Here is a 17,678-nt window from a genome sequence, read left to right on the forward strand (position 1 = left end):
TGTTAGGTCCTGCCTCCCAGTTGTGATATATTAGTACTCAGTTCTGAGCCTTTCACTCTCTGACATTTCTGTTTGCCAAGAACTGCAATTTTGAAATGGATATCAAATTTAAAATGTAGACTTAGTTGCATTTGGTTGTGCACAGCTTAAATATCATTTCCAAATTAACCCTTAAAACTGTTTTAGTTTCAGAGACTTAACCATCAGATAAAAAAGACGCTGAAATAGCAAAAAATATCAGAGCTTCTTTTTATAAAAGGAAATGATGTACTTATTGAAAACATAAAAACAGACTTTACAATTGGGTAGAAGTATAAACAAACTCAGGTCTCTGCAATGATCGGGTTTCCAAACTCCTGTCGTCAGAAATATAAAGCCCATCCAAAGAAACTACTCTCTCCCTCAGGACTGCGATATACACTTACACCCTTCTCTTAGACTGGACACAATAATTCTCGAACCCTACTTTCAATAATTATCCTGGAACTACCTCACCTTGTTGAGATCCTATTATTAACAGCCAATTGGTCAATGCTGTTGTGAGGTTAATTTAATTGGATTTCACCATTTGTCTACATTGTCTTTATGTTTAAGACAATGTGGCATTTCACGATGTACCCTTGACTGAAAATTACACAAAGTCCCATTTGTACTGGACATTGCTGTTCAGACTCAATCTCAGGTCCTGGAATGTACAAAGCCTTACGGACAACAAATAAAACAATCATTGGAATAAAGAACTGCTCTTGTTACCATGAACTCAGGATCCTCAACATTGATACGGTTGCCCTGATGGAGACTTGAAGAGCAGGTGAAAACCAGCAAAAGGCAGGAGGTGATGGTTACACTTTCACCTGGAGAGAAAAATCCAAGGAACAACCCAGGAAGCATGAAATCAGATTCACCACAAAAAACAAACCCATCCACTGACTCGCGGGACTCCCTGTTGGCATCAATTATTGCCTCATGACTCTCCATCGGAGAAAGTGAGGACTGCAGATGCTGAAGAAAGGCTCATGCCCGAAACATCGATTCTCCTGCTCCTTGGATGCTGCCTGACCTGCTGCACTTTTCCAGCAACACATTTTCAGCTCATGACTCTCCATTTACAATTTTCCAAGAACTTGCAAACAACAGGCATCTGTGCTAATGCTCCAACCATTTTGCCATAAGATGAATCCAAAGAAGGCTTCTGCTTCCACCCTGGACACCACACTCGACAACATCCTGAAGGAAGGTAACATTATTATCCCTGGGGACTTCAACACCAGGATTAGAAGGATGCCCAATTCAGAAAAGAAACCATTGGATAGGAAGGAGTTGCAGCTGCTGGATGAACCATTAGCTCATCTGCTCCTCAATGTCCATGAAATGCCACCAGAAGCAGCTGAAGGTGAAGAAACAGTTCAGAAAAAAACTCAATATTGAGCAGCTTCATGAGCCAAGCAGACTGGCAAACATCCAATAATGTCTTCACTAAAATCTCCAAAGTGCTCATTTGAATGGAGTGGAGGAAGCCTGGAAAGAGTTGAAGAGATCCCTCAGCTCATGCTGTGAAGAAACCATCGGCGACAAGACGAGGAAACACTGTATCTGGTTTGACGAGAATACCACGTTGTCCAAAACCTCATTGACAAGAAGAGGAAAGATCAACGCCTGAATCCTCAGTAGGAGCTTTCTCCCAGTCTCTGAGGAATTCCTTCCTTGAAAGCCAATATGGCTTCTGACCATGAACATGATTTTCACTTAGGCAACTCCAAGACAAATGCCACAAATAGGAACACCACCAGCCACTGTACATGGCCTTCATCGATCTGACCTCAGAAATGTTGGCACTAGCTCTCAGATACCAGTCAGGAGAATTTTGCAGTCCATAGGGTTGTTGTTTCATTTCCCCTCCCCCCAGCCTGTCTCAGTCAAATCCATCAAATTCAGCACCGCCTTCCTAACCTGAGATCTTCTTCCCGACCTCTCCGCCCCCACCCCAGTCTGACCTATCACCCTCACCTTGACCTCTTTCCACCTATCACATTTCCGACGCCCCTCTCCCAAGTCCCTCCTCCCTACCTTTTATCTTAGCTTGCTGGACAAACTTTCCCCATTCCTGAAGAAGGGCTTATGCCCGAAACGTCGATTCTCCTGTTCCCTGGATGCTGCCTGACCTGCTGCGCTTTTCCAGCAACACATTTCCAGCTCTGATCTCCAGCATCTGCAGACCTCACTTTCTCCTCCTTGTGTTTGTCATTGCCAATCCAGTGCCTGAATTGGAACTCTCCCTCCCTCTCCACATTACCTCTCTCTCTGTTCTTTCTCACGCCCTCGCATTCACTCTGTTCTCTCACTCACATTTCCTCCCACAGTTTCTCTGTTCTCAGTCCATCGGTTTCTCACAAGACCCCTCCCATTCTCTGTCTCTCCTCCTTCTATCCCTTCCTTACCTATTGATCTACCTTCCTTTTCCTCTACCCCTTCCCTTCTTCCTCTCTCTCTGATCCATTCTCCTTCACCCCTCCCAAACCTATTCCTCCCTCTTGCTTATTCATCCCTCTCATCTTTTCTCTCTCCCTGCATCCCTCTCACCCCCCTCCATTCCTCTCACCCCCTCCCTCCCTCCGTCCCTCTCACCCCCTTCCTCCCTCTCACCCACTCCCTCCCTCCATCCCTCTCACCCCCTCCCTCCCTCTCACCCCATCCCTCCCTATCTCTCTGTACCCTCAGCAAAGTTGTTCTGATTCTGGAGAGATTGACTAGTTTGGATTGCTTTCACTGGAGTTCAGGTGAATCAGGGGGAATCTCACACAGACTTATAAAATTCTAACAGGACTAGACGCAGGGAGGATGTTCCCGATGGTGGATGCATTCAGAACCAAGGGTCACAGTCTGACAATTCGGGGTGGACCATTTAGAATGGGGATGAAGAGACATTCCTTCACCCAAAGAGTGGGGAGCCTGTGGAATTCATTACCACAGGGTGTAGCTGATGCTAAAACATTACAAGTATGCAATAGGCAGCTAGATATACACTTGGGGCGAATGGGATCAAAGGTTATGGGGAGAAAGCAGGATTAGGCTGTTGAACATAGAACAGTGCAGCACAATACAGGCCCTTCAGCCCTCGATGTTGTGCTGCCCTTTTATCCTACTCCAAGATCAAACTAACCTACATATCCTTCATTTTACTATCATCCATGTGCCTATCCAAGTCTCGCTTAAATGTCCCTAATGTATCTCACTCTACTCCCACTGCTGGCAGTGCATTCCACGCACCCACCACTCTCTGTGTAAAGAACCTACCTCTGACATCAGTTGGATGATCAGCCACGATCCTGATGAATGGTGGAGGAGATTTGAAGGGCCTAATGGCCTCCTCCTATCTTTTATGTTTCTCTCTCTGTCCCTTAGCCCCTCCAACTCTCTCTCCTCTTCCCTTTCTCTAACCCTCTCCTTCTCTGTACCCCTCATTCATTTTCTCTCTGTCTTCTCCCTTGCTCTCCCCATCCCTCCCTTGCTCTTCTCCCTGTGTCTCATGCCCCCTCACACCAACTCCCTCTCCCTCCACTTCGCTCTCCCCTTCCCCCTCTCTCTCTCTATTCCTTCCCTTGCTTCCCTCTTTCCCCATTGCTCCTTCTCCTCCACTCTCCCTTCCAAACTCCCTCCCTCCCTCATTCCCTCTCCTTCCCTCCCTCCCTTCTCTTCACCCCCAATGCTGCATCTCTCTCTGTCTGTCTCACCCTCCGAGCCCCTCTCTCTTTCTCTTTCCCTGTCGGTCCATCCCACCCTCTCTCCCTCTCTCTCTGAGTCTCCTAATTCTCCCTCCCCTTCCCTCCACATCGGTCCTCATTCTCCCAACCTCTCACTCCCACCCTCTCTCCCCCCTCCCTTCCCCTCTATTCCACTCCCACTCTCCCCCCTCCCTCACATCTCTACCCCCTCTTTTTCCCCTTACCTCCCTTTCTCCACCTCTCTCCCTCTCCCTCTCCCATGCGCCTCTCCCCCTTGCCCTCCACCTCCCACCCTCGCTCCCTACCCCCTCCCTCCCTCTCCTTCACCTCCTCTCCCACCCTCCCTCTCTCCCTCATTCCCTCCCTTCCCCCTCCCAATCCCCCACTCCTTCCCTCTCCCTCTCTCCACTCTACCCCTCCCTACCCTCTACCCCCTCCCACCGTACCTCCACCCACTCTCCCACCCTCCGTCCCACCGTACCTCCACCCACTCTCTACTTCTCTCCATCTACACACCCCCTTCCTCCCTCCACCCCATCTCCGTTCCCTCCATCCCCTCTCCGTTCCTTCCACCCCTCTCACTCCACCCCCTCTTCCCTCTTCCTCCACCCCTCTCTCTACCTCTCTCTCACTCACTCCCTACAACCCCTTCTCCTCCCTTCCTCTCGCTCTCCCTCTCCATGCCCACTCTCCCTCCCTTTATCCCCCACCCTCTCTCTCTCATCCTCCCTCTCTCTATCCCTTCCCCCCTCTCTCCACCTCCATCCCTACCACACCCCCTCCCTCCCCACATGTCCCTCCCTCAATACTCCTCTCTCCCCCTTCTCTCCCACCACCTCCCTCCTTCTCTCTCTCCCCTCCCTCTCTCTCCCACCCTCCCTCCCTCTCTCCATCCCATTCCTCCCTCGCAGCGCTCCCTCCCTCTCCACATGTCCCTCCCTTGATGCCCCTCTTTCCCTCCCTCTCCTCTCCCTTGCCCTCCCTGCCTCTATCCCTCTGACCCTCCCTTCTTCCCACCACCTCCCTCTCTCTCCTTCCCTCCCTCCGTCTCTCTCTCGACCTCTCTCCCTTGCTCCCCCTTCCTCCTTCCATCCCTTTCTGCATCTCTCCCCCTCCCTACCTCTCTCTACATCCCTCCCTCCATGTCTCCCCACCCTCCTGTTCCTCTCCCTCCCTCCCTCTCCCCACCCTCTCCTGTCCCTCACTCTTCCCACCCTCTTCTGTCCCTCCCTCTCCCCACCCTCTCCTGTCCTTCTCCCTCCTTCCCTCTCCCCGCCCTCTCCTGTCCCTCCCTCTCCCCACCCTCTCCTGTTCCTCTCCCTCCCTCCCTCTCCCCACCCTTTCCTGTCCCTCCCTCTCCCCACCAACTCCTGTTCCTTCTCCCTCCCTCTCCCACCCTCCTGTTCCTCTCCCTCCCTCCCTCTCCCCACCCTCCTGTCCCTCCCTCTCCCCACCCTCTCCTGTCCCTCTCCCTCCTTCCCTCTCCCCGCCCTCTCCTGTCCCTCCCTCTCCCCACCCTCTCCTGTTCCTCTCCCTCCTTCCCTCTCCCCGCCCTCTCCTGTCCCTCCCTCTCCCCACCCTCTCCTGTCCCTCTCCCTCCTTCCCTCTCCCCGCCCTCTCCTGTCCCTCCCTCTCCCCACACTCCTGTCCCTCTCCCTCCTTCCCTCTCCCCACCCTCTCCTGTCCCTCCCTCTCCCCACCCTCTTCTGTCCCTCCCTCAACCCACCCGCCTGTTCCTCCCTCTCCCCGTCCTGTCCCTCTCCCTCCCTCCCTCTCCCCAACATCTCCTGTCCCTTTCCGTCTGTCTCCCCACCCTCCTGTTCCTCTCCCTCCCTCTCCCCACCCTCTCCTATCCCTCCCTCTCCCCACCCTCTCCTGTCCCTCTCCCTCCCTCCCTCTCCCCACCCTCTTGTCCCTCTCCCTCCCTCCCTCTCCCCACCCTCTCCTATCCCTCTCCCTCCCTCCCTCTCCCCACCCTCTCATCCCTCTCCCTCCCTCCCTCTCCCCACCCTCTCGTCCCTCTCCCTCCCTCTTCCCACCCTCTCCTGTCCCTCCCTCTCCTCACCCTCTCCTGCCCCTCTCCCACCCGCTCCCCACCCTCTCCTGTCCCTCCCTCTCCCCACCCTCTCCTGTCCCTCTCTCCCCACCCTCTTCTGTCCCTCCCTCTCCCCACCCTCTCCTGTCCCTCTCTCTCCCCACCCTCTTCTGTCCCTCCCTCTCCCCACCCTCCTGTTCCTCCCACTCCCCACCCTCCTGTCCCTCTCCCTCCCTCCCACTCCCCACCCTCTCCTGTTCTTCTCCCTCCCTCTCCCCACCTTCTCCTGTCCCTCCCTCTCCCCACTCTCTTCTGACCCTCCCTCACCCGACCCTCTCCCCACCCTCTCCTGTCCCTCTCCCTCCCTCCCCCTCCCCACCCTCTCGTCCCTCTCGTCCCTCTCCCTCCCTCCCCCTCCCCACCCTCTCCTGTCCCTCTCCCTCCTCCTCCTCACCCTCTCCTGACCCTCCCTTACCCCACCCACTCCTGTCCCTCTCCCTCCCTCTCCCCACCCTCTCCTGTCTCTCCCACTCCCCACCCTCCTGTCCCTCCCTCTCCCCACCCTCCTGTCCCTCTCCCTCCCTCCCTCTCACCACCCTCTCCTCTCCCTCCCTCTCCCCACCCACTCCTGTTCCTCTCGCTCCCTCTCCCCACTCTCCTGTCCCACTCCCTCCCTCCCCCCACCCTCTCCTGTCCCTCCCTATCCCCACCCTCTCCTGTTCCTCCCCCACCCTACCCTCTCCTATCCCTCCCTCTCCCCACCCTCTCCTGTTCCTCTCCCTCCCTCTCCTCACCCACCTGTCCCTCTCCCTCCCTCTCCCCACCCTCCTGTTCCTCCCCCTCCCTCCCTCTCCCCACCCTCCTGTCCCTCTCCCTCCCTCCCCCTCCCCACCCTCTCCTATTCCTCTCCCTCTCTCCCTCTTCCCACCCTCTTCTGTCCCACCCACTCCCCACCCTCCTGTCCCTCTCTCTCCCCACCCTCCTGTCCCTCTCCCTCCCACCCTCTCCCCACCCTCTCCTGTCCCTCTCCCTCCCTCCCTCTCCCCACCCTCTTGTCCCTCTCCCTCCCTCCTCTCCCCACCCTCTCCTAATCCTCTCCCTCTCTCCCTCTTCCCACCCTCTTCTGTCCCACCCACTCCCCACCCTCCTGTCCCTCTCTCTCCCCACCCTCCTGTCCCTCTCCCTCCCACCCTCTCCCCACCCTCTCCTGTCCCTCTCCCTCCCACCCTCTCCCCACCCTCTCCCTCCAACCCTCCCCCCACGCTCTCCTGTCCCTCCCTCTCCCCACCCTCACCTGTCCCTCCCTCTCCCCACCCTCCTGTCCCTCCCTCTCCCCACCCTCTCCTGTTCCTCTCCCTCCCTCTCCCCACCCTCCTATTCCTCTCCCTCCCTCCCGCTCCCCACCCTCCTGTCCCTCCCTCTCCCCACCCTCTCCTGTTCCTCTCCCTCCCCACCCTCTCCTGTTCCTCTCCCTCCCTCCCGCTCCCCACCCTCTCCTGCCCCTCCCTCTCCTGCCCCTCCCTCTCCCCACCCTCTCCTGTTCCTCTCCCCACCCTCCTGTCCCTCTCCCCACCCTCCTGTCCCTCTCCCTCTCTCCCTCTCCCCACCCTCCTGTTCCTCTCCCTCCCTCGCCCCACCCTCCTGTCCCTCTCCCTCCCTCCCTCTAACCACCCTCCTGTCCCTCTCCCTCCCTCCCTCTAACCACCCTCCTGTCCCTCTCCCTCCCTCCCTCTCCCCACCCTCTCCTGTCCTTCCCTCTCCTGTCCCTCCCTCTCCCCACCCTCTCCTGTTCCTCTCCCTCCCTCTCCCCACACTCCTGTCCCTCCCACTCCCCACCCTCCTGTCCCTCTCCCACCCTCCTGTCCCTCTCCCACCCTCCCTCTCCCCACCCTCCTGTCCCTCCCTCTCCCCACCCTCCTGTCCCTCTCCCTCCTTCCCTCTCCATGCCCTCTCCTGTCCCTCCCTCTCCCCACCCTCTCCTGTTCCTTCTCCCTCCCTCTCCCCACCCTCCTGACCCTCTCTCTCACCACCCTCTCTTGTCCCTCCCTCTCCCCACCCTCCTGTCTCTCTCCCTCCCTCCCTCTCCCCACCCTCCTGTCCCTCTCCCTCACTCCCTCTCCCCACCCTCTCCTGTCCCTCCCTCTCCCCACCCTCTCCTGTCCCTCCCTCTCCCTACCCTCCTGTCCCTCTCCCTCCGTTCCTCTCCCCGCCCTCTCCTGTCCCTCCCTCTCCCCACCCTCTCCTGTTCCTTCTCCCTCCCTCTCCCCACCCTCCTGTTCCTCTCCCTCCCTCTCCCCACCCTCCTGTCCCTCTCTCTCCCTCCCTCTCCCCACCCTCTCCTGTCCCTCCCTCTCAATCCCTCTGCCCACCCTCTCCTGTCCCTCCCTCTCCCCACCCTCCTGTCCCTCTCCCTCCTTCCCTCTCCCCGCCCTCTCCTCTCCCTCCCTCTCCCAACCCTCTCCTGTTCCTCTCCCTCCCGCCCTCTCCCCACCCTCTCCTGTCCCTCCCTCTCCCCACCCTCTCCTGTTCCTTCTCCCTTCCTCTCTCCACCCTCCTGTCCCTCTCTCTCCCTCCCACTCACCATCCTCTCCTGTCACTCCCTCTCCCCACCCTCTCCTGTTCCTTCTCCCTTCCTCTCTCCACCCTCCTGTCCCTCTCCCTCCCGCCCTCTCCCCACCCTCTCCTGTCCCTCCCTCTCCCCACCCTCTCCTGTTCCTTCTCCCTTCCTCTCTCCACCCTCCTGTCCCTCTCTCTCCCTCCCACTCACCATCCTCTCCTGTCCCACCCTCTCCCCACCCTCTTCTGTTCCTCCCTCTCCCCACCCTCCTGTCCCTCTCCCTCCCTCTCCCCACCCTCCTGTCCCTCTCCCTCCCACTCCCCACCCTCTCCTGTCCCTCCCTCTCCCCACCCTCTTCTGTCCCTCCCTCACGCCACCCGCCTGTTCCTCCCTCTCCCCACCGTCCTGTCCCTCTCCCTCCCTCCCTCTCCCCAACATCTCCAGTCCCTTTCCCTCTGTCTCCCCACCCTCCTGTTCCTCTCCCTCCCTCTCCCCACCCTCCTGTCCCTCTCCCCACCCTCTTCTGTTCCTCTCCCTCCCTCTCCCCACCCTCTCCTGTCCATCCCTCTCCCCACCTCCCTCTCCCCACCCTCTCTCTCCCTCCCTCTCCCCACCCTCTCCTGTCCCTCCCTCTCCCCACCCTCTCTCCCCCTCACTCTCCTTTTCCTCTCCCTCCCTCTCCCCACCCTCCTGTTCCTCTCCCTCCCTCTCCCCACCCTCCTGTCCCTCTCCCTACCCTCTCCTGTTCCTCTCCCTCCCTCCCTCTCCCCACCCCCTCCTGTCCCTCCCTCTCCCACCCTCACCCTCCCTCCCTCTCCCCACCCCCTCCTGTCCCTCCCTCTCCCACCCCCTCCTGTCCCTCCCTCTCCCACCCTCTCCTGTCCCTCCCTCTCCCCACCCTCTCTCCCCCTCCCTCTCCTGTTCCTCTCCCTCCCTCTCCCCACCCTCCCTGTTCCTCTCCCTCCCTCCCTCTCCCACCCTCCTGTCCCTCTCCCTCCCTCCCTCCCCCCACCCTCTCCTGTCCCTCCCTCTCCCACCCTCTCCCTGCCTCCCTCTCCCAACCCTCCTGTCCCTCTCCCTCCCATCTCTCCCCACCCTCTCCCTCCCTGCCTTTCCCCACCTCTCCTGTCCCTCCCTCTCCCCACCCTCCTGTCCCTCTCCCTCACTCCCTCTCCCACCCTCTCCTGTTCCTCTCCCTCCCTCCCTCTCCCCACCATCCTGTCCCTCTCCCTCCCTCCCTCTCCCCACCCTCTCCTGTCCCTCCCTCTCCTGTTCATCTCCCTCCCTCTCCCCACCCTCCTGTTCCTCTCCCTCACTCCCTCTCCCCACCCTCCTGTCCCTCTCCCTCCCTCTCCCCACCCTCCTGTCCCTCTCCCTCCCTCTCCCCACCCTATCCTGTCCCTCCCTCTCCCACCCTCTCCTGTCCATCCCTCTCCCCACCTCCCTCTCCCCATCCTCTCTCTCCCTCCCTCTCCACCTCCTTCTCCTGTCCCTCTCCCTCCCTCTCCCCACCCTCCTGTCCCTCTCCCTACCCTCTCCTGTTCCTCTCCCTCCCTCCCTCTCCCCACCCTCCTGTCCCTCTCCCTCCCTCCCTCTCCCCACCCCCTCCTGTCCCTCCCTCTTCCACCCTCCCCTGTCCCTCCCTCTCCCCCCCTCTCCTGTCCCTCCCTCTCCCCACCCTCTCCTGTCCCTCCCTCTCCCCACCCTCTCCTGTCCCTCCCTCTCCCCACCCTCTCCTGTCCCTCCCTCTCCCCACCCTCTCCTGTCCCTCCCTCTCCTTTTCCTCTCCCTCCCTCTCCCCATCCTCCTGTTCCTCTCCCTCCCTCCCTCTCCCCACCCTCCTGTCCCTCTCCCTCCCTCCCTCTCCCCACCCTCCTGTCCCTCCCTCCTCCACCCCACCCTCTCCTGTCCCTCGCTCTCCCCACCCTCTCCTGTCCCTCTCTGTCCCCACCCTCCTGTCCCTCTCCCTCCCTCTCCCCACCCTCTCCTGTCCCTCCCACTCCCCACCCTCCTGTCCCTCCCTCTCCCCACCCTCCTGTCCCTCTCCCTCCCCCTTCCCACCCTCTCCTGTCCCTCTACCTCCCTCCTCCTCCCCACCCTCTCCTGTCCCTCCCTCTCCCCACCCTCTCCAGTCCCTCTCTCTCCCCACCCTCCTGTCCCTCCCTCTCCCCACCCTCCTGTCCCTCTCCCTCCCTCCCCCTCCCCACCCTCTCCTGTCCCTCTCCCTCCCCACCCTCTCCTGTCCCTCCCTCTCTCCACCCTCCTGTCCCTCCCTCTCTCCACCCTCCTGTCCCTCCCTCTCCCCACCCTCCTGTCTCTCCCTCTACCCACCCTCTCCTGTTCCTCTCGCTCCCTCTCCCCACCCTCCTGTCCCTCTCCCTCCCTCCCCCTCCCCACCCACTCCTGTCCCTGTCCCTCCCTCCTCCTCTCCACCCTCTCCTGTCCCTCCCTCTCCCCACCCTCTCCTGTCCCTCTCTCTCCCCACCCTCCTGTCCCTCTCCCTCCCCACCCTCCTGTTCCTCTCGCTCCCTCTCCCTCCCTCCTGTCCCACTCCCTCCCTCCCTCTCCCCACCCTCCTGTCCCTCTCCCTCCCTCCCACCCCCACCCTTTCCTGTCCCTCCCTCTCCCCACCCTCTTCTGTCCCTCTCTCTCCCCACCCTCCTGTTCCTCTCCCTCCCTCCCTCTCCCCACCCTCTCTTGTCCCTTCCTCTCCCCACCCTCTCCTGTTCCTCTCCCTCTCCGCACCCTCTCCTGTTCCTCTCCCTCCCTCTCCTCACCCACCTGTCCCTCTCCACACCCTCTCCTGTCCCTCCCTCTCCCCACCCTCTCCTGTTCCTGTCCCTCCCTCTCTCCACCCTCCTGTTCCTCTCCCTCCCTCCCTCTCCCCACCCTCCTGTCCCTCTCCCTCTCCCCACCCTCCTGTCCCTCTCCCTCTCTCCCTCGCCCCACCCTCTCCCTCCCTCTCTCTCCCCACCCTCTCCCTCCCTCCCTCTCCCCACCCTCTCCTGTCCCTCCCTCTCCCCACCCTCTCCCTCCCTGCCTTTCCCCACCTCTCCTGTCCCTCCCTCTCCCCACCCTCCTGTCCCTCTCCCTCACTCCCTCTCCCACCCTCTCCTGTTCCTCTCCCTCCCTCTCCCCACCCTCCTGTCCCTCTCCCTACCCTCTCCTGTTCCTCTCCCTCCCTCCCTCTCCCCACCCTCCTGTCCCTCTCCCTCCCTCCCTCTCCCCACCCCCTCCTGTCCCTCCCTCTCCCACCCTCTCCTGTCCCTCCCTCTCCTGTCCCTCCCTCTTCCACCCTCTCCTGTCCCTCCCTCTCCCACCCTCTCCCTCCCTCCCTCTCCCCACCCTCCTGTCCCTCTCCCTCCCTCCCTCCCCCCAGCCCCTCCTGTCCCTCCCTCTCCCCCCTCTCCTGTCCCTTCCTCTCCCCACCCTCTCCTGTCCCTTCCTCTCCCCACCCTCCTGTCCCTCTCCCTACCCTCTCCTGTTCCTCTCCCTCCCTCCCTCTCCCCACCCTCCTGTCCCTCTCCCTCCCTCCCTCTCCCCACCCCCTCCTGTCCCTCCCTCTCCCACCCTCTCCTGTCCCTCCCTCTCCTGTCCCTCCCTCTTCCACCCTCTCCTGTCCCTCCCTCTCCCACCCTCTCCCTCCCTCCCTCTCCCCACCCTCCTGTCCCTCTCCCTCCCTCCCTCCCCCCAGCCCCTCCTGTCCCTCCCTCTCCTGTCCCTTCCTCTCCCCACCCTCTCCTGTCCCTTCCTCTCCCCACCCTCTCCTGTCCCTCCCTCTCCCCACCCTCTCTCCCCCTCCCTCTCCTGTTCCTCTCCCTCCCTCTCCCCACCCTCCTGTTCCTCTCCCTCCCTCCCTCTCCCCACCCTCTCTCTCCCCACCCTCTTCCCCTCCCCACCCTCTCCCCCTCTCTCTCCTGTTCCTCTCCCTCCCTCTCCCCACCCTCCTGTCCCTCTCACTCCCTCCCTCTCCCCACCCTCTCCTGTTCCTCTCCCTCCCTCCCTCTCCCCACCCTCCTGTCCCTCTCCCTCCCTCCCGTCCCTCTCCCCACACTCTCCTGTCCCTCCCTCTCCCCACCCTCTCCTGTCCCTCCCACTCCCCACCCTCTCCTGTCCCTCCCACTCCCCACCCTCCTGTCCCTCTCCCTCCCTCCCCCTTCCCACCCTCTCCTGTCCCTCTCCCTCCCTCCCCCTCCCCACCCTCTCCTGTCCCTCTCCCTCCCTCCTCCTCCCCACCCTCTCCTGTCCCTCCCTCTCCCCACCCTCTCCTGTCCCTCTCTCTCCCCACCCTCCTGTCCCTCTCCCTCCCTCTCCCCACCCTCTCCTGTCCCTCCCACTCCCCACCCTCCTGTCCCTCCCTCTCCCCACCCTCTCCTGTCCCTCTCTCTCCCCACCCTCCTGTCCCTCTCCCTCCCTTTCCCCACCCTCTCCTGTCCCTCCCTCTCCCCACCCTCCTGTCCCTCTCCCTCCCTCCCTCTCCCCACCCTCTCCTGTCCCTCTCCCTCCCTCCTCTCCACCCTCTCCTGTCCCTCCCTCTCCCCACCCTCTCCTGTCCCTCTCTCTCCCCACACTCCTGTCCCTCTCCCCACCCTCTCCTGTCCCTCCCACTCCCCACCCTCCTGTCCCTCCCTCTACCCACCCTCCCTCCCTCCCTCTCACCACCCTCTCCTGTCCCTCCCTCTCCCCACCCTCTCCTGTTCCTCTCGCCCACTCTCCCTCCCTCCTGTCCCACTCCCTCCCTCCCTCTCCCCACCCTCCTTTCCCTCTCCCTCCCTCTCCCCACCCTCCTGTCCCTCTCCCTCCCTCCCACTCCCCACCCTTTCCTGTCCCTTCCTCTCCCCACCCTCTTCTGTCCCTCTCTCTCCCCACCGTCCTGTTCCTCTCCCTCCCTCCCTCTCCCCACCCGCTCTTGTCCCTCCCTCTCCCCACCATCTCCTGTTCCTCCCCCTCCCTACCCTCTCCTGTTCCTCCCCCTCCCTACCCTCTCCTGTCCATCCCTCTCCCCACCCTCTCCTGTCCCTCCCTCTCCCCACCCTCTCCTGTTCCTCTCCCTCCCTCTCCTCACCCACCTGTCCCTCTCCCTCCCTCTCCCCACCCTCTCCTGTCCCTCTCTCTCCCACCCTCTCCTGTTCCTCTCCCTCCCTCCCTCTCCTGTTCCTCTCCCTCCCTCCCTCTCCCACCCTCTCCTGTTCCTCTCCCTCCCTCTCCCCACCATCCAGTCCCCCTCCCTCCCTCTCCCCACCCTCTCCTGTCCCTCCCTCTCCTGTTCCTCCCACTCCCCACCCTCTCCTGTTCATCTCCCTCCCTCTCCCCACCCTCCTGTCCCTCTCCCTCCCTCTCCCCACCCTATCCTGTCCCTCCCTCTCCCCATCCTCTCTCTCCCTCCCTCTCCCCCTCCTTCTCCTGTTCCTCTCCCTCCCTCTCCACCCTCCTGTCCCTCTCCCTACCCTCTCCTGTCCCTTTCCCTCCCTCCCTCTCCCCACCCCCTCCTGTCCCTCTCCCTCCCTCCCTCTCCCCACCCCCTCCTGTCCCTCCCTCTCCCACCCTCTCCTGTCCCTCCCTCTTCCACCCTCTCCTGTCCCTCCCTCTCCCCACCCTCTCCTGTCCCTCCCTCTCCCCACCCTCTCCTGTCCCTCCCTCTCCCCACCCTCTCTCCCCCTCCCTCTCCTGTTCCTCTCCCTCCCTCTCCCCACCCTCCTGTTCCTCTCCCTCCCTCCCTCTCCCCACTCACTCCTGTTCCTCTCCCTCCCTCCCTCTCCCACCCTCCTGTCCCTCTCCCTCCCTCCCGCCCTCTCCCCACCCTCTCCTGTCCCTCTCCCTCCCTCCCGCCCTCTCCCCACCCTCTCCTGTCCCTCCCTCTCCCCACCCTCTCCTGTCCCTCCCTCTCCCACCCTCTCCTGTCCCTCCCTCTCCCCACGCTCTCCTCTCTCCCCACCCTCTCTCTCCCCACCCTCTCTCTCCCCACCCTCTCCCCCTCCCCACCTTCTCCCCCTCCTGTTCCTCTCCCTCCCTCTCCCCACCCTCCTGTTCCTCTCCCTCCCTCTCCCCACCCTCTCCCCCTCCCCACCCTCTCCCCCTCCTGTTCCTCTCCATCCCTCTCCCCACCCTCCTGTTCCTCTCCCTCCCTCTCCCCACCCTCCTGTTCCTCACCCATCCTCCCTCTCCCCACCCTCCTGTTCCTCTCCCTCCCTCTCCCCACCCTCTCCCCCTCCTGTTCCTCTCCCTCCCTCTCCCCACCCTCCTGTTCCTCTCCCTCCCTCCCTCTCCCCACTCACTCCTGTTCCTCTCCCTCCCTCCCTCTCCCACCCTCCTGTCCCTCTCCCTCCCTCCCGCCCTCTCCCCACCCTCTCCTGTCCCTCTCCCTCCCTCCCGCCCTCTCCCCACCCTCTCCTGTCCCTCCCTCTCCTGTCCCTCCCTCTCCCCACCCTCTCCTGTCCCTCCCTCTCCCACCCTCTCCTGTCCCTCCCTCTCCCCACGCTCTCCTCTCTCCCCACCCTCTCTCTCCCCACCCTCTCTCTCCCCACCCTCTCCCCCTCCCCACCCTCTCCCCCTCCTGTTCCTCTCCATCCCTCTCCCCACCCTCCTGTTCCTCTCCCACCCACTCCCCACCCACTCCTGTCCCTCTCCCTCCCTCCCTCCTCCTCCCCACCCTCTCCTGTCCCTTCCTCTCCCCACCCTCTCCTGTCCCTCCCTCTCCCCACCCTCTCCTGACCCTCCCTCTCCCCACCCTCTCCTGTCCCTCTCCCTCCCTCCCTCCTCCTCCCCACCCTCTCCTGTCCCTCCCTCTCCCCACCCTCTCCTGTCCCTCCCTCTCCCCACCCTCTCCTGACCCTCCCTCTCCCCACCCTCCTGTCCCTCTCCCTCCCTCCCCCTCCCCACCCTCTACTGTCCCTCTCCATCCCTCCTCCTCCCCACCCTCTCCTGTCCCTCCCTCTCTCCACCCTCTCCAGTTCCTCCCTCTCTCCACCCTCTCCAGTTCCTCCCTCTCTCCACCCTCTCCAGTCCCTCTCTCTCCCCACCCTCCTGTCCCTCCCTCTCCCCACCCTCCTATCCCTCCCTCTCCCCACCCTCTCCTGTCCCTCCCTCTCCCCACCCTCTCCTGTTCTTCCCCCTCCCTACCCTCTCCTGTCCCTCCCTCTCCCCACCCTCTCCTGTTCCTCTCCCTCCCTCTCCTCACCCACCTGTCCCTCTCCCTCCCTCTCCCCACCCTCCTGTCCCTCTCCCTCCCTCTCCCCACCCTCCTGTCCCTCTCCCTCCCTCCCTCTCCCCACCCTCTCCTGTCCCTCCCTCTCCACACCCTCTCCTGTCCCTCCCTCTCCCCACCCTCTCCTGTCCCTCCCTCTCCCACCCTCTCCTGTCCATCCCTCTCCCCACCTCCCTCTCCCCATCCTCTCTCTCCCCACCCTCTCTCTCCCTCCCTCTCCCCCTCCTTCTCCTGTTCCTCTCCCTCCCTCTCCCCACCCTCCTGTCCCTCTCCCTACCCTCTCCTGTTCCTCTCCCTCCCTCCCTCCCTCTCCCCACCCCTTCCTGTCCCTCCCTCTCCCACCCTCTCCTGTCCCTCCCTCTCCCCACCCTCACCTGTCCCTCCCTCTCCCCACCCTCACCTGTCCCTCCCTCTCCCCAACCTCTCTCCCCCTCCCTCTCCTGTTCCTCTCCCTCCCTCTCCCCACCCTCCTGTTCCTCTCCCTCCCTCCCTCCCTCTCCCCACCCTCCTGTTCCTCTCCCTCCCTCCCTCTCCCCACCCTCCTGTTCCTCTCCCTACCTCCCTCTCCCCACCCTCCTGTCCCTCTCCCTCCCTCCCTCTCCCCACCCTCTCCTGTTCCTCTCCCTCCCTCCCTCTCCCCACCCTCCTGTGCCTCTCCCTCCCTCCCGTCCCTCTCCCCACCCTCCTGTCCCTCTCCCTCCCTCCCGTCCCTCTCCCCAACCTCTCCTGTCCCTCCCTCTCCCTACCCTCTCCTGTCCCTCCCTGTCGCCACCCTCTCTCTCCCTCTCTCCCCCTCCCTCTGCTGTTCCTCCCCCTCCCTCTCCCCACCCTCCTGTCCCTATCTCTCCCTCCCTCTCCCCACCCTCTCCTGTCCCTCCCTCTCCTCACCCTCCTGTCCCTCTCCCTACCTCCCTCTCCCCACCCTCTCCCTCCCTGTCCCCACCCTCTCTTGTCCCTCCCTCTCCCCATCCTCCTGTCCCTCTCCCCACCCTCTCTCTCCCCACCCTCTCTCGCCCTCCCTCTCCCCACCCTCTCTCCCCCTCCCTCTCCCTGGCCTGTTCCTCTCCCTCCTTCTCCCCACTCTCCTGTTCCTCTCCCTCCCTCCCGCTCCCCACCCTCCTGTCCCTCTCCCTCCATCCCTCTCCCCACCCTCTCCTGTTCCTCTCCCTCCCTCCCTCTCCCCACCCTCCTGTCCCTCCCTCTCCCACCCTCTCCTGTCCCTCCCTCTCCCCACCCTCTCCTGTCCCTCCCTCTCACACACTCCCGGCGGCACGGTGGCGCAGTGGTTAGCACTGCTGCCTCGCAGCGCCAGAGACCCGGGTTCAATTCCCGCCTCAGGCGACTGACTGTGTGGAGTTTGCACGTTCTCCCCGTGTCTGCGTGGGTTTCCTCCGGGTGCTTCGGTTTCCTCCCACAGTCCAAAGATGTGCAGGTCAGGTGAATTGGCCATACTAAATTGCCCGTAGTGTTAGGTAAGGGGTAAATGTAGGGGTATGGGTGGGTTTCGCTTCGGCGGGTCGGTGTGGACTTGTTGGGCCGAAGGGCCTGTTTCCACACTGTAATCTAATCTAATCTAATCTAATCTCTCCCCACCCTCTCCCTCTCCCCACCCTCTCTCTCCCTCTCCTGTCCCTCTCGCTCCCTCCCTCTCCCCACCCTCCTGTCCCTCTCGCTCCCTCCCTCTCCCCACCCTCCTGTTCCTGTCCCTCTCGCTCCCTCCCTCTCCCCACCCTCCTGTTCCTGTCCCTCTCCCCACCCTCCTTCCCTCTCCCCACCCTCCTGTCCTCTCCCTCCCTCTCCTGTCCCTCCTCTCCCCACCCCCTCCTGTTCCTCCCTCTCCCCACCATCCTGTCCTCTCCCACCCTCTCCTGTCCCTCCCTCTTCTCTCCCTCCCTCTCCTGTCCCTCCTCTCCCCACCCCCTCCTGTCCCTCCCTCTCCCTCCCTCTCCCCACCCTCCTGTTCCTGTCCCTCTCGCTCCCTCCCTCTCCCCACCCTCCTGTTCCTGTCCCTCTCGCTCCCTCCCTCTCCCCACCCTCCTGTTCCTGTCCCTCTCCCCACCCTCCTTCCCTCTCCCCACCCTCCTGTCCTCTCCCTCCCTCTCCTGTCCCTCCTCTCCCCACCCCCTCCTATTCCTCCCTCTCCCCACACTCCTGTCCTCT

At 62.5% G+C, this 17,678-nt stretch overlaps 1 protein-coding gene and 1 long non-coding RNA gene across 2 annotated transcripts in view; one reads left to right on the plus strand and one right to left on the minus strand.

The window, feature by feature from the left end:
- The window catches only part of LOC148142481 (uncharacterized), a 156,586-nt gene that overhangs the window by 25,484 nt on the left and 113,424 nt on the right, over positions 1 to 17,678 (minus strand). The window lies entirely within an intron of this gene.
- Positions 1,174 to 17,678, plus strand: part of LOC122565064 (homer protein homolog 3-like) — a 72,469-nt gene continuing 55,964 nt past the window's right edge. Inside the window, exon 1 of the mRNA XM_087976217.1 lies at positions 1,174 to 1,393. Coding sequence (XP_087832343.1) covers positions 1,174 to 1,393 — 220 coding nt within the window. The remainder of the gene's footprint in view (positions 1,394 to 17,678) is intronic.

The sequence above is a fragment of the Chiloscyllium plagiosum genome, unplaced genomic scaffold, assembly GCF_037043375.1.
Source record: "Chiloscyllium plagiosum isolate Xiang-an unplaced genomic scaffold, Cpla_swu_hap1 HiC_scaffold_28, whole genome shotgun sequence".
NCBI classification, from domain to species: Eukaryota; Metazoa; Chordata; class Chondrichthyes; order Orectolobiformes; family Hemiscylliidae; genus Chiloscyllium; species Chiloscyllium plagiosum.